Source organism: Barbatula barbatula (genome assembly GCF_947034865.1).
Source record: "Barbatula barbatula genome assembly, chromosome: 6".
Taxonomy (NCBI): Eukaryota; Metazoa; Chordata; class Actinopteri; order Cypriniformes; family Nemacheilidae; genus Barbatula; species Barbatula barbatula.
In genome coordinates, this window is record NC_136765.1 from 1,012,842 (window position 1) to 1,029,510 (window position 16,669).

At 41.2% G+C, this 16,669-nt stretch overlaps 2 protein-coding genes across 2 annotated transcripts in view; one reads left to right on the forward strand and one right to left on the reverse strand.

Annotated features, from left to right (window-relative positions):
• Window positions 1-272: 272 nt before the first annotated feature.
• Window positions 273-15,655, forward strand: tgfb3 (transforming growth factor, beta 3). The gene is made up of 7 exons (XM_079458999.1): window positions 273-885; window positions 10,346-10,509; window positions 11,836-11,965; window positions 12,297-12,404; window positions 13,476-13,647; window positions 14,198-14,351; window positions 14,429-15,655. Exons 1-7 carry the CDS (start codon window positions 540-542, stop codon window positions 14,585-14,587), a joined length of 1,233 nt encoding a protein of 410 aa, XP_079315125.1. The 5' UTR covers window positions 273-539; the 3' UTR covers window positions 14,588-15,655.
• Window positions 15,186-16,669, reverse strand: part of ttll5 (tubulin tyrosine ligase-like family, member 5) — a 65,653-nt gene continuing 64,169 nt past the window's right edge. Inside the window, exon 31 of the mRNA XM_079458983.1 lies at window positions 15,186-16,389. The gene's annotated coding sequence lies outside the window, so the exon portion shown is untranslated. The remainder of the gene's footprint in view (window positions 16,390-16,669) is intronic.

Sequence of the window (16,669 nt, forward strand, 5' to 3'; positions counted from 1 at the left end):
AATGTGTCATGTCGAACGGTCCGGTAGGGGGCGCACAAGACTTTGTGCGCGTGTGCGAGAAGTAAATTAGGCGTTTAGACAATCAGGATTAAAATCTCATTTCATTCCATTGGTGTCGGTTACGTGACGTGCAATTACATTCTCTGATTCGCGTTATTATATCGCAAAGTAATTGCGTGAATGGGAGAGTGGGTCCGGCTGGTTTGCCCCGCCCACCCAACGCGTCACCGAGCGCTCTTGCTATTAAAAGGAGCGCGAGCGCAATAACAGTCCTGTCAGTGTAGAGCGGGCGCGCGCAGAGCTAGCGGGAGTGTGCACGTCTGACTGAAAGTCCGCAAGAAGTCGCTTCAGGGAAGATGCAGTTTGGACACCGTGACTGTCAACGGCTCTGAGGATGTCATGGGATTATTATGGGATGTGTGTGTGTGTGCATTAAGTGTGCGGTATGGACTGTAGTGGAGCGAAGTTGAGTTCCAGAGGACAACCTGTAAATCTCCCATCTGAAGCTCTTATAAGTGAAACTTTATTGTGTTGACGTCATGCATCCGACCAGAGGACTGCTGTTCTTCCTTCTTTTAAACAATCTGACCCTGAGCTTCTCTCTGTCGACCTGCACCACGGTGGACATCGAGAACATCAAGAAGAAGCGGGTGGAGGCCATCAGGGGTCAGATCCTCAGCAAACTGAGACTGACCAGCCCGCCTCAGACCCTGGGCCCTAGTCAGGTGCCCTATCAAGTGCTGGCCCTGTATAACAGCACGCGGGAGCTGCTGGAGGAGGTAGGGCGAGACAGACAGCAGAGCTGCGGGCAGGACAACACGGACACGGAGTACTACGCCAAAGAGATCCACAAGATCAACATGATCCACATCTCCCCTGAAAACAGTAAGTCTCGTGTCAACATTCATAAACATACTGTCGACTCTTATCAGCTTATGACATCAAATCAAAGCAGGTGAGTTAAACCCACACAGAAGGAATCTTATCACGCGTGAAATAAGATCAACAGAAAGGGTTTTTTATTCAATAAAAAATAGGCTACTACAATATTCTTCTCTCTCTCTCACGCACACAATTTCAATTCTATTTATGTGAGCTTTATTGGCATGACAACGGGTTTGCAGGTGGGCTGCGTACAAATAGTGCAAAAGAAAAGAGTGATTTAAAATTGATGTAAACATATAAACAGAAATACACTTGAATATAGTTCAAACAAAGATTTACAAAAGCAAAATATCCAGTTGATAGTATCAGAATAAAGGGATATGTAGTATAAGTTCTGGAGATAAACATCAGGTTTGAGTGTTTTCTCTTCTTCTGTTGTGACACACATCAGTCCTCACAGATACGCCTGTTTCTCATCGTCTTGACTTTCAAACCTCTGCTGTATGGACTTGATTTTCCCTTAAAACATTGTCATAAATCTGTGTGTTTTCTGCATTCTGTTAGGAAGTGTAGTTCTCTCTATACGGTACTACACATTAGGAACACTATGAACAATGTTTCCTAGTCTGAATTGGCTGAAAATGAGCACTTTTGTTTATTAGCTAATTAGAGGCAGCCTGGACAGTATAGGCTATGTGTGTGTGTAATATGTAAAGATGATTTAAAGTTTGATGAGTGTTTTAATGAATCATCCGTCAAGTGTTACTATAAAGAGCTCCTGTGTTACCAGCAGAAAATACCAGCGCAGTCTTTTATAAGCGCTGCTGTTGGGCCGACTCAAGTTACACATCTCTACTATTCACAGTCCACTGGGAAATATACTCAAGAACACATGTTGATTCACTCCTGTTAATAAACGGCGCAATAACTTGGCATCTGAAAATAATTTGACATGATTAGTTTGGTCTTTTTTCGTTCATCTGAGGGTCAATGCTGAAGAATTTCCACCAGTTTTCCATGCGTCCCCTGTTCCAAGTCAAGCTGGGAGAGACGGGCCCCAGATTATTTGAGGACACAGCGAGTTGTATGAATGTCTTCTAGGTTTAGTCTTTTGTTGTCCAGTGGTGAGACGCTACAGACTGTCCGTTAGAAGTAAGATCACTCAGGATTAGTTTCTGCGTCAAGACGTTCTAAATGAAAACCTCATTGACTTTATCACTTGATACTGCTGGTGACGTTCCTCAAATGCTGCACTTATAGAACCTTCTAGAGAACCGTCGGATACCCTTTTGAAGAAGCTTTTGGGACGTCATCATTACACATTTCATCTTCCCATTAAGAAAGCGGTACTGGAGAAACCTAACGCAGGAAAGTGGTTTTTAGTTGGTTTTAGCATCAGAAAGGGGTTTTGCTGACATCACACATTAGGTGGCAAACCAACATTGGGTCTGTGACACATATCACACAATATGTACCGTACAAAACTGTATGTGTTTTGGCATCTACCCAATTTGGCTCAAAATGAACATTTCTGTCATCCCTCGAGTTTACACGGTTTTAAATCTGTGTAGAGAACGCTTTGCTTTCCTACATTCTTCAAAATGTATTATTTTCTGTTCAACACAACAAAGAAATGTATAAAGTAATTTTTCCTACTATCGTAGTGCATGAACTGTTTGGTTTCAAGCATTCGTCAACATATCTTTATAGATTTGGAATGACGAGTGAGTAAAATACTGTTCCTTTAAAGTGACAGACAAGTGTTAAATGTTTTCTCAAGAATAGTCAAATAAAACTGAAATCAAGTGTAATGGTGAGATAATGTAAGAATACTGTCATAATATGCCCTTTACTTTTTTCACATGAATCACACTACTATTCTACTATTTTACAACTCCGATGCTTTATCAAACTATCAAAGTGCTGCAGTTTATTTCAACATTATTCTCGAATGCTAATAGTTTTATTATTGAAATGTTATGACTTTATTCTCCTGGGAGGCCTGAGATTATTTCAGAAAATTGATTGTCAAAATCATAGTTTTTCGACACACGGTGCGCAGTTGTATTATTGTGTAATAATGACACAGAATTATCCTTTATATTCAGATGGCAATGCTTGTTTTAACATCAATGATTACATTTTACTATGGAATGTAAAAGGTTTATGTTCATCCTTTTGAAACAACATTACATTTTCAGCATAAATCTTTTCTGTGAATTTGTGAAGAGGTTAAAATATTCTCAGTCTGATCTCAGGAGTCTGTGTGGACTCGTGATGTGTGTTATTTTGAAATCATCAGTGCTATCAGATTCTTGATCCCGCAGAGCAAACACAAGTGTTTCAGCACACACGCTCCGCTGTGGATTGGCAGCAAAATCTCTTTCCATTATGTGGTTTTTTAGTAAATCCAGCACAGGAGAACGTGATGGTTGATAATGTATGTTCACGTTCCGTTCACGTCAGCTAATGGCTTTTTCATGCGTTTGCAGCATGTGGAATCATTTGTGCTTTTCTGCACATTTTCTCTTTGAAGCAGCGGTCAAGAAGTGTCGTGGACTCCAGCGTCTCCTGCTTTTCTCGCTCATTTCTCATCACGTTCAGTGCTGTTGAGATTGAATTTTCTTAATGACTTTAATGCAAAGTATTTTTCAAAGTATTCCAGCCCTGTTTAACCTGTAATCGAGCACCTGTTTTCCTCACTGTTTTGGCTTTATGAAGAAGAGACCTCTTTATCACCTCATACTTTTCCATGAAATGGTTCAGGAGGGTCGAGCTCAAGACGCTGAACAGTATTTTTTGGTCAATGGTGTCTGTATCAGCTGGAGAGAGACGGACATGGATCACGGCCGTGGACAGCACTAATACGTGTGTTAGTGAGATGATGTCATTACCAAGCAAAACAGAGAGCACGTTTGCTGGCCTAAACGCACACAAGCACAGGTTTTTCCTCTCTTCTGGTCTCTGGTTTCGTGGTCACGTGAGGCGTGGAGATCTGCATTATCTCATCTGGCCGTGTTGAGGTCTTCCAGAGTTCTGCTGCGCTCACAGTAGTCACTCTGTCAAACAGTCACTTAACACGGGTCACGACCCACCCCCAAAATATTTACCACATGACCTCATTTTACATTCTACTTGCCATTTGGCACAGGACCTGGAAGAAAACACTTGGAGGACAAGTTCTTTTGATTTGGACGGTACACTATACGCATGGAGATGAAAAGGATGGCTTTGGAGCTCTCTGGAGCTGCCAAATGCATAAATGTTTTTTTTTGAGGGGGGGGGTTGATGAGAAACGTTTGAGTTCATAACAGTAAAATCCCTGATGTTTGATTGCAGGTCGGAGCAGTCTTTGGCATTGCAGAAAGTCTACAGATGTTAAGTTACTCAGGGTTTTTTCTTCTGTCATAGGAAAACTTAAAGGGAAACTTTACTACCAAATCACAATTTCCCCATGTTTAACTCCCCCCTCAAGCCATCCTAAACTGAATATAGTTTTCTTCTTGAAGAATAATGTAGTCAGAGTTATAATACCGCGTATCATTTTACTTCCAAGTGGTAGAGAGGGAGTGAATGGGTGTTGATTTTTTTGAAGCTCCAAAAAGTGCATCTATCAATCAAAGAACTACGTGACACTGCTCGTGAAGCGAATCGGTGTGTTTGTTTAAGAGAAATATCCATATTGACGGAGCTATTAACGTTGATGTCTAGTTTCCGTCATGTCTTGACTGAGAATGTTTTTCTGGCAGATGATGCTGGCGTGTCGTAAGCACTGGTCTCCATTTGATCTTGTTTTAGTCGAGCAGAAGCAGCTGAGATTTGCTTTGTGATTTCTCTGTTTTCTCTGTTTCGTTACTTTAAATTCTGAGATTTAACATTTAATCTGTGTTTATTTACTGTGATGTGTGTGTATTTCTGAGTGACTATTCTATTCTGCACCATTCAGTTTGATTCTCTGTGTGTGTGATTCTTCACTTAGCAGGGTTTTTAGAGGCGGCTTTTCATTTTCATCATTTCACAATGATTTGATCAGCCTTCACATAGGGAGTGACATTAATGACATGTTACGGTAATCACCTGGTTGTGATGATGATTTTTGTAGAACACAGAACAGAACTACAGCAGAACAGAATAGCTCACAGTTATTGAACCTTTAAATGTCAAAAATGAAAACCATTGTTCTCCTTTCTGATCTGTTGTCCATTATAACCTAATGGTACAAAGTTTTTTTTAAATCACATTTTTCTGTAAAATGTGTGGCATGTATTACATCGAAAGTTAATAGAAAACCGTTTTATGGGTTTATGAAAAGCAAGTCAAGTCTGAACAAATTTGAGATTTGAGGTTCTTCCTGTGACATCATCAGTGATGCTTCCAGATCCCTCAGAGGACTTGCTCAGGATCGTCTGGATAGTGTCACCTCTGTGAGGAAGAACATCTCAGACACAGGACACACGGACACGGATGTTAGTGTCTGAACTGAGACGCCTACAGATTATCTCTCTGGTGTGTTTCAACGTCAGTTGATGTTTTTATTTACTCAGTACATGAGTGTGGATACCAGCATACCAGTTTGATCGAGTCACACCACAACATGACTGTAAGACATGAGAAAGGTGCTGATGATAATGAGAGGAGATGTTCTCAGGCACTGTGATGTCACCCTGTTAGCATCTGACCTACACCTGAATCTTTGAGTTTTACCAACATCTCTTGTACTTGCATTCATGGAACAAATGCGCTCCACACAAGATTCTCAGCGTAATGTGAAATCCACCTCTGAACATGCGGCGGTAGGAAAAATGACATCATTCAGAAGGAAAGCAGAGGCTTGATTAGAATTTCAAATCTGTCTGAGTGGGGCTTTCCACCTTCACAGAGGAGACACGTGGACATTACAAATCACTCCCTCGCTTTCTTCACAAATCTAGCCTCGCTGTTTACTGCCTACATAGGCAGCTGCCTACCGAGGTGGCATCTTAACCCAACTACTGACTACTAAGTGACTGATGTGGAACACTACACTGGCATCTTGGATGAGTTTATCTTTTAAAGTGAGGCTACAGTATGATATCTTTCCGAGGTCTAGTTTGTCATCTGGTGGGCAAAGCATTACATGTGCTGCTTTCCCACCATCACTTGACTGAAAGCTGTCAAAAAAACAGACATCATTTTGAATTCTGTTAATGACGACTTAACTTACATGCGCACCAATAATATGATTATTTCCTATAATCAGAGTAAGGACTTGATCGCAGTAACATGTTGTTTACATGACATGGGAACACCTCTTTGCTACAGTTTACATGAACGTTTTATTAGTCTGATTTTTTCTATAATGCACAGCACAAACGGATGAGCTCAGATAATGTAGATGTGTGTCACTGGCTATGTTTTAGTATATTTGCGTCAAATGCAAAACACCGTAATGTGGATGTATTTTATGGTTATTCAGCGCCGTTATGAATATAGAAATATGATGGAAAATGCCTCTGCAACGGTGCTGTAAGCTTCATCGCGTTTGCGTTGTTTTCACATCTATAACAATAACAGAGAAAACAATACTGAATTTGAGCTCTTGTTCATGTAAAATGTGTAACTTCTGCATGCGCATTTAGAATATACATAATGATGTATGAATATAGTTGTAGTAGTGATCTTCACAGTTATCATTCTAGCTGTGGACGATCCTTAAAGTGGCAGTCCATAAGTTATTTTGAGGAAATATTAGCTGAAGTACATGAAAGAACGGTGTTTCAAAGTGTGTCACGACCCTTGCTGGATTCACCAAGGAAAGTTTTTAATAATGGTTTGTAATTTTCCATGTCGGGTCATCTTTTCTGGCGCCTTATTTGGTGTCTTTCGTCTATGCGTCATTTCATCACATTTGTGAACCGAACAAAGAGGATCCGGCTGCTAGCCGGTGCGTGGATGCTGCGAGTGACAGGCGATTTGTAGCGCGTACTCACAACTGTTGGGTAGTATTTTATACAACTTTAAGTATTATTAAGGGCGGCTTTAGTACTTTTACTTTTAAACGGCAAGCAGTGTTAACATCTGAGCTCCCTTGTTGTGTTAATACAGACGGGTACAGTTTCATTGGTTGTTCTTTCTCTCTTTATTATGTTCATTATGATATGTATTTATGTAATTTATGCTCTATTCGCAGGGGATTTGTATTATCTGGGCACAAGTGTGATTTAGAAATGACCTCCCACATCTGTTTTTCATGTGGCACAAATTAGCACTGAAAAGTGAAGCCTGTGATTTTACTCAAATTTACAGACTTATATCCCGGATATGATGGCAAGGCTTTGTATATAGTATATATAGTTGTATGATGTACAATGATTTATGACCATACTTGTCAGCATTTAAGATCCCCACTTGTTCGAGGATCTTCTGTCCGGTTCGCATTACAGGAGTTTTCATGAGAGAACAAAACTGGAGACTCCAGAACAAAACAGCAGGTATGGAAATGACCCAGCAACCGTAATAATATCAAAACACTTATTTGGGTCTGTTTATGTTGTTATTTGTTTCGTGTTATACCATCTGCCATGTTATCTGTGTTATGCGCTACAGTGAATATTCTCACCGGTGCACTGTCACAGGCCATGACTTCAAACATCAGACTCATCTGCGCAGTTGAGCATTGCCCAATCACAACTCGCGTAAAGAAAATACCTCCGCACTTTACCTGCAGTAGCAATTACAAACAGAGATGGCGACAAAGAGGTCCCACGTAGTGCAGCTTTAAAGGGTGAACACTTTTATGCTTCTTTGGTTAAAAAAACTAATTCCAATTATTATGTGATTATCTCCCAAGAAAAGATATTCTAAAATATTCTGTTACCCACAGTATATGCCAAATGACCAATACTTGAATATTTTCCAGTGGCCGCAGATGTACTAAAATGATTTTGAGAAGGCCGAGACAAGTGTTGCATAAGCATGCGGTTTGCAGGAGGCATGTGCGGCGCGTCTGGCCTGATTTTTACCTCAACAGCCCAGCTGGCATAATCTGTTCATATTACATAAATATTCCCCATCAGACTCGCCAAACAGCCAGTCAGGAATGTGGTGGATGGCTAATGGATTGTGGTCTGTTGTCAATGTGCTATACAGGACAAATCCAACAAAAAACTTCTGTACAGGACCATTTCAAACAGAAATGGTGAACAAAGTCATGTTAGGGTAGCACTGCATCAGTTTTATACCAGATAATAAAATAAACACTGCGTCATATGAAGACAAATGATACTAGAACATCTCTGACTGCAAGCAGCTGCTCTCAAGGTGTTTTAGTGGATGTAAGTTGCAGTTCATCTGTAACGTTTGACGTGTCTTCATTTTAAACAACATGTATTTAGTAGTCATCATTTCAAACCTGTGAAATGCTAGTGCTATTAAATACACGACTCTTACTTTGAGATTTGTGATCTAAATTGATCAGAAGGCGAGTTGAGTTGTTGAGTTGCGTCCCTTTGGCAAAAGAAACAAAATGTTTGTATGAGTTTGCTGTGCTGGACTTTACAATTGCTTGACTTGTTTTGACTGGTTTCTTGAGTGATTGTCACGAAATTTTGGTTTCAACGTGTTCTTAAAAACACACACATCAACAAATTTCCTTTTACTCACTAAAAACAAAGTATGACATTATTTCAAAACTTTTACTGACGGTTTAACAAAATTTTAAATGACATCATGAACAAATGGCCTTACAATTCTCATTACCATAATCCCATAGCATGTAAAAAAAGAAGCCATGATGCATAAACACATTTGAGCATTGCAGTAGTCCAACCTTGAGATTACCAGGGCCTGGACAAGTTGTGCCGCATGCTCAGTGAGATAGGGTCTAACCTTGCAAATGTCAAATAAGGCATATCGGCATGATCGGGTTTGTCTTTGCAATGTGAAGGACAAAAATTGAAGGACAGCTGTTCATCAAAAATGACTCTGAGGTTCCTGGCTGATTCGGAGGGAGTGATTATGGAATTGCCAAACTGGATGGTGAGATTCTGTTGCACAGTGGGGTGTGCCGGAAACATGAGTAGTTCTGTCTTGGCCGGGTTCAGCTGCAAGTGATGCTCTTTCATCCAAGCTGAGATGTCCTCTAGGCAGGCTGTTATGCGAGCTGCTACAGGGGTATCGTCTGGGTGAAATGAGATGTAGACCTGAGTGTCATCAGCATAACAGTGATACGAGAAGCCGTGTGCCCGTATGATGGTCTTAAGGATGTCATGTAGATGTAAAAAAGCAGCGGTCCAAGCACCGATCCCTGAGGGACCCCAGTGATCATGTGGTGAGCAGTGGACAGCGAGCCCCTCCATGACACCTTGAATGATCGATACAACATGACGAGAATATTAACATTTGAACTAGAAAATTATAAAGTAATCTATTAACCTGTTTGAAAAGTACTGCTAGACGTGTTTGTTCATGTAAAATCAAACATAATGTAAATATCTTTGTAAGGTTTTTAAAGGACTGTTTACACACACAGAGGATGAGAATATCAGTCATGGGAACTTCTTTCTTCCAGTATTCCTACATTTTTATTACACACATAAATCTTTTTTTGACATCTTTGTAATTTTAGATCATCTAGAACATTAAATATTTTTTTCTAAGTATCTTAATTTTAAATTACAATATATAATTCACTCAGACAAATGTGGACGCGTTATGTTGATGAGAATTTCAGTGATACAACATAAATATGTTGTTATATAATTGCTTCCTATGTTGTTATAATTGCTTCCAATGTTTCCTCATCTGTAAGTCGCTTTGGATAAAAGCGTCTGCTAAATGACTAAATGTAAATGTAAATAAATAATGAATTCTTTGCATTGCGTTAATTCTAAAGCGTTGTCAAAGGTAGAGAACAGAATTATGTTTATTATGATAATTTTTTTGTGTTACCGAAATGGGTTTTAGAAGCAAAGTCTTTAATGCAAAGATGTTTCAGTGGTTTCGTGAGAATGACGCTTTTCTAACCTCTGTCTAAATGAGAAACTATCTTTACATTCACACACGTGCTGCCAGAAACTATAATGGAGTGTTCACACCAAACGCGGTAAATCGTGCTATTCGCGTGTAGTTGGACGCTTGAACATTTTGAGTTTACTTGCATCATTCGCGCGTAAAATTCGCTTCATTACAGATGCGAATTCTCGTCATGGGAGGGGCTTCTGCCGCTCGCTCACGGCCCTACTAGAGAAAGCTCTTGATTGGTTAACACGAATTTTCACGTCATTCGCGCGAATCGCACCGCAAGTAGGTCATTGCGTCTTTGCATTGACTAAACATGTCGATCACTTGCGCTTAACGCTTCATTTGCGTTTGGTGTGAACACACTATGTAGTGTTCTAAATGGAAAGTATAAATGTTATAGATCATTAGCCTACTATAAATGAAACATTAAATAGTTGACCCTTTACCTCTTGACTTTCAGATGACCTTCACTACTGTCCCAAGGGGATAACGTCGAAAGTTTTCCTCTTCAACGTCTCCATCATGGAGAAGAACGCTAGCAACCTGTTCCGTGCTGAATTCCGGGCCCTGCGGGTGCCCAACCCCAATGCCAAGAGGAACGAGCAGCGAATCGAGCTCTATCAGGTGTGTAGAAGAGTGTTTGAGATGAGATCATTTTTCCACAGCTGTTTTTTTTAACCTTGATATTTTTAATATTGACCGAGTAAGGCCGTGTCAAAGTTTGACCTAAATGTTTAGGAAGCCATGACTAGTCTTGTGTTTTCACGTTGGTGTTTGATGATTCATGTCAGTGCTGGCCGGTTTTAAACGCTTCTTTTGAGGAATGTTTGATTCTCAAACGTGAAGATGCTTCTGGAAGGAAGTGTCAGAAGGATGGTGAGTGTTGGGTGATGTGACAGTGTACACACACACACACACACACATAGAGAAGATGGTGCCGCGTTGAATTCATACGCAGTCGCTCGATCTCCGCGGGTCTGATCTGTATTCCAGGTGCTGATGGATTATACAGAAGAACATTTGCACGATTGGAGTGAACAAAAGAAGCATTCTGAGAAACCCAAAGCTTGACTTTCACAGGCTGATGACTTTAACCGCAGACCCGGACTGCTGGGACATGTTATATAATATATGGAGAGAGTGCTGGAGTCTATGCCTGTTGTATTTTTAGGGTGTTGGGGGAAGGGGAGCATTTCCTGTCAAGTAGTCATTTGTCTCAGGGCCCAGCAGACCACCTCTCATCACTGACGCCACACCGGAGAGAGAGCGGGTCACCGAGGGCGATCAGACGGGTGTAGAGTAAATGTTTGGCCCGGGGGCTGTTTGGCAGCTCGAGTGGTCTCGATGGACCCCCAGCCACAGTCTCACCGGATGTTAGATTAGGTTAGGCCCTGTTAGATTAGGTTAGGCCAAACTGTTGTGGGACATGCACACGCTGGAGTTATCTGCAAACGTTAGTGTGGCGAGCAGGATGGGACGAGAGCCACAAGGGAACGGTGCGAGGCCGGTGAGGCGCGTCACAACAAGCACCGGTCTTGCATCTCTCACTGAGGAGATCCGGAAGTATAAGTGAGGAGCGACGACAGGGAAGGGCGAGAGAGAACCAGGCCTGGACTTTATGTTCTGTTTTATTATGTTTGTGTGGCCGGCAGTCGACCCTGAGGAAGCTGCCGGGCATATTACGTTAGTTTTTTTGTTTGTTTTTGTTATATTAAAAGTTGTTTTACGTCACCAGTTCCCTCCTCCTTCCTTCCTTTTATTGAACCGTGTTAAAGTGAGTCTTTAGGAAATGAGACTTATCATTGGACTGGAAGTTCCCTCCAGCTGTTTGCTGTGTGTGTTTAATGTGATTGTTAAGTGAGATGTTCTCAGGCTTTGATGATGGATCACATTTTCCACACCAGTAGAATGCAGAAGATTGTGATTCTGTGTCTGCTCTGTGATTGTCAGATTCTTCGTAAAGAAGAGCACATTGCTAAGCAGCGCTACATCGCAGGCAGGAACGTCCTGACTAAAGGAACACCTGAGTGGGTTTCCTTTGACGTCACTGAGACCATACGCGAGTGGCTCACGTACAGAGGTATGTTAACACGGACAACAAGTATGATAAGAACTCCTGTAATCCATTCATTCACGCTAATGCTAACGTTTACAATAGAGTCCTGTGTTTCACACTTATTGTCTATATAACACAATTCATTTTATGAGATGGATAAATTCACATTGATCATCTTTAGCTTCAGTGATAGTTAGGTTCATGGCTGAGGCTTCATTGCTTTTTCATTGTACGCTTGATCAGAACTCGTAAAATAATGTGAGATTGTCTCATTAAATTCACATCTTTAATATTTGAAAGTGAAATCTTGTAGCTGTAATTCTGCCAGTAAAACTGTATATTTTGTGATGGTCAGAGACAAACCTCGGTCTGGAGATCAGCGTTCACTGCCCTTGTCACACATTCAACCCGAACGGTGCCATCATCGAGAACGTCAACGAGGTCCTGGAGGTCAAGTTCAAGGGTAAGTCAATGCTCTGTAATATTTACTCTTGTTTATGTTTTCGTGAGTTAAGATTAAAACGTTCCACGTTTCTCTTGTGAGAATGAGTTACCATTAGCACTAGCCATTCACTACACTAAGTTACTTTACGTTATACTGCTTTAATCTGGCCTTCACCTCGTCTTCACTAAAGCGGCTGTGAGGTGTCATCCAGCACTCGTCTCATAATGATAGTGTGATGGGAATGCAGTGCAAGATGGAATCTCGCTTTACCTCGGAGGGTCTCAGGGGTGTCTGGGGTTTTGGGAATGTTGGCTGGAATGCAGCGGGCACTCAGACGCTTGGCCCTCAATGAAAGAGGGGTGTCCGTATCTACTGGCAACGTGTCTCCTGAGAGCTGAGCTGCTTTCACTATCACACACAGATTGAAGAAGCAGATGCGTGAGAGGAGCTGATGAGAGATGAGCTTGAGATCTGTTATATGAGAGCACTCGATGGACTCTACTGTAATCTCACCCACACCTCTGACTCTCACAGCTTTACGCTCTTATAAAGAAAGGTTCTACACAGCGATGCCATAGAACAACCAATTGTGGTTCAAAGGTTCTTTAAAGAAAAATCTCTTTCTTGCTTTTTTATAATTGGAAAAACCTTTCTTCAGATGTTAAAGGTTCTTTAGGGATGACATCAAAGCACCTTTTTTAAAGAGTGTACACCACAGCGCTGTACTAAACTTTGTGAAAAGTGTTTGTTTATAGGTGACAACATTGTCAGAATGATGACTGTTCACCCAAAAGCGCTGTATTATTCATGACAAGCCAGTAGTTGGCCACTTCACGCCTGAGCACTCAAACACATTCTTCTACAGAAAATGCACATTTTGAATTCATAAACCCGAAACAAACACAGTCCTATAGTCGGCCATTGGTTGTCTAGTTGGATTGATTGTCCCGCAGGCCTGTAGACCGAACATGTAGTCCACACAGAGAATAACGGTATCAAGAGTTTGCGTGTCGTTTAAATGAATGGCCGAAGGCATAAAACGTTTAGTCTGATGAACCAGTCGTTAGTTTCTGTCTGCTGTATTTTCAGGGATGGACGGAGACTATGATGAGCAGAGCCGCTGGGATTTGTATCGGCTGAAGAACAAGAAGGACCAGATGATCCCTCATCTCATCCTGATGATGCTGCCGCCGCACCGCCTGGACGTGATGCCGTCGTCTAGACGACGCAAACGCGCTCTGGACACCAACTACTGCTTCACGTGAGCTCATAACATAATAATAATAATATCAGCTCTGATCATCTCAATATCTTTCGTTGATTTATTTATTAGATGCTGCTGCATCTGCGTTAAGCCAGTGGTCCATACGTGTGTGTGTGTGTGTGGATGTTTTTCTATGACTAACGTGAGAAAACAGGTGAAATACTGAATTGGTGGTCTGGTATAAACCCACATTCCATGAACGATCAGCACACTACATTTGTGGGTAAGAGTGAATGCTTTAATTGGCACCTGCTGGTTGAAGTGTTGGAGAGGGCTCCGCGTCGCTGTGCAAGTTCAGATTTGTCCCGGTTTTTTAGATGTGAGAGCTCATGGCTCTCTGTTAGCACTCGACACCTGGGCACGATCCAGGAGGAAAGAAATGACACACCTTACAGTGGAATTTCAGCATCTCAAGAGTGTCAGACATGTTTATAAGAGCACACAGAGCCAACATGGAAGTGCAGGAGACGTCAGTGCTGTCTTACATGAACGTGTGGATGAAATGATGAGTGATGAGAAACTGATGGCCTTTTCTTCTTCTTTACAGAAACTATGAGGAGAACTGCTGCGTTCGGCCGATCTACATCGACTTCCGGCAGGACCTGGGATGGAAGTGGATTCACGAGCCAAAAGGTTACACTGCCAACTTTTGCTCGGGGCCGTGCCCGTACCTCCGCAGCGCCGACACCTCCCACAGCTCGGTGAGTGTCTTGTAGCATGATAATGATGAAATGACTGTTGTTGAAACGCTCTGCTGATTCTTTCTCTCTCTGCACAGCTACTGGCTCTTTACAACACGCTGAACCCCGACGCCTCGGCTTCCCCCTGCTGCGTCCCGCAGGACCTGGAGCCCCTGACCATCCTCTATTATGTGGGCCGAACGCCTAAAGTGGAGCAGCTCTCCAACATGATCGTCAAATCCTGCAAGTGCAGCTGAGGGGTCCGGAGACCCCCGCAAGGGTTCGACGCTCGATGGCAAACGCGGGAGGGCGTATGGCAGAAACTGGACTGGAAAAGAAAATACCTCCTTTCTCACCTACATCCACACCCTGCCCTTATAAGATGACTGTGACATCTTCCCTCGGACTTCTACTTTTTCGTGTTTGATTTTTTTGCAGTATTTTAAACTGCCTCTGGGCAAAACCTGCGGGCATTTGTGAACTCTGAATGACAGACGCTGCCCGCGCCGCTGGATTCACGGTTAACTGACTTGCGATAAGCCAGACGACGTGTTCTTTGTGTAAAAAAACGTTTCATTCATTTGTGCACGGCATTCCCCGGATTGAACTCTTCAGTGTGTGTGTGTGTGTGTGTGTGCGTGTGTGTGTATCACAGTAATCGACACTGTTTGTCTAACACGACAGATCATTTTAATACAAAAATGCTGGAAATATTTTGAAAAGAACAACGTGTTTCGACTCGGTTGTGTTTACCTTTGCAAACAGCAGAAGTTTTAGGAATTTTTAGTTCTTCAAATGAAGCTGAAGCTTTCAGTTCAAAATGATGTATAGTGATGCGTTTAGATTACTGCTATTACTCCTGAAAACACCTTTTTTTATTAAAACATAGTCTTGGACAAAAGAGCTGTGGGTGACGTTTGACATTTCTTGTACTTTTCTGAGCTGTGACAAAAATATACAAGAACAACAGATGCTAAAAACACTTCAATCAACATGCAAGAAAATATCTTTTTGTATTTCTCCTCAAACACATCTTGAAATTTCTTCCAACCGTTTTGCTAACACAACCGGTAGCATAAAAGTGAACATGACAAGGTTCTCACGATGTTATTTACAGATCAAGTTCCATTAGTCCTTTTTGGTCGCTGATAAAATGGGAAATTCAAGTAAATTCAGGACAGATGATAAAAACACAAGAAATACAAGAACAAACTAAACTGAATAACTTCACAAATATAGATTTTTCCATCATAAGCTTCATTTATGAAACATGAGCAGATTTAACTGGTGTGACTTAAATGGAACTGGAAATAAAAACAACGGCTAAACAAAACAAAAGTCATTTTATGAACAATCCAAAACAGTGTGAATCTGTGTACACAAATGTTTCTTTGCTAAAGTTGTATTATTTGCGTATGATTGGTTAAGAGAAAGAACTCTAAATGTATTCTGCTTATAATGAAAGATTTCATTCTACCTGAAAACACAACGTCCCCAAAACACCAACAGATGTGTTTATACACGAGGAATTTTGTGTCATTTTTTGTTCAAGTGTTACCAGGACCCAACATTACTCAAATATAAGTGTCTGAAACTGACTTGGTTTGATCAAACAGCTACAGAAAACCATCATGAATGTAAACTCTACCTGACCGCTCACTGAACATTGATCTTCATTATAATCCGAACGTTCACATAAACACCTGTAAACTCCTGAAAGAGGCACTTTAAAATAAGAGTTCACGTTTATGAGCTCTGACTCTGTCTTCAGTCCTCGTGTTCAGTTTTTGACCTCTGAATGAAGTGTAGAGAAGCATTGATGAAACCTCATCATTTCTGCAGTGTGTTGAATTCAGGTCAGGTGTTTAAGCAGAGAGAACGGATGTAAAGTGAAGCAGCTGATTCTTAGGGTTTGGTTCATCTGTTGTTAGAGCCCTGAGTGTGAAACAGTTTACTGTACATTGACAGACCTGTGGAGGAAGAACACAATTCAGTCACATCAATATTACACACAACATCCATCCACTGAATAATTCATTTCAATCAGCAAGCGACCGGTCTAATCCAATGTTCACATTTCAAGAGTTCATTTGCAAAATGTGTTCTTCGAATCTTTAAAATCATGTTTTTATTACGTTCTTATTGTTAGTTAACTGTATCTGTTTGAGTTATTACTTAATATCAAAGTGCAGTTGGTTTGTTTTGATTTGTTGGAAAACACAATATAAAACATGATTTTCAAGCTATCTTTTTGCAAATGAACTTTTTTATTTACAGCACATTGCATTTATTTTAAGTTTATTAGTAGTAAACTTTGAGTACACAACTCGTTTGCAACT

Excerpts from the sequence above, each read along its gene's own strand:
- tgfb3 (XM_079458999.1), top strand. The coding sequence starts at position 540 with ATGCATCCGACCAGAGGACTGCTGTTCTTCCTTCTTTTAAACAATCTG. Across the intron at positions 10,510-11,835 it reads AGCGAATCGAGCTCTATCAG|ATTCTTCGTAAAGAAGAGCA; the intron begins GTGTGTAGAAGA and ends TGTGATTGTCAG. Across the intron at positions 13,648-14,197 it reads GACACCAACTACTGCTTCAC|AAACTATGAGGAGAACTGCT; the intron begins GTGAGCTCATAA and ends TCTTCTTTACAG.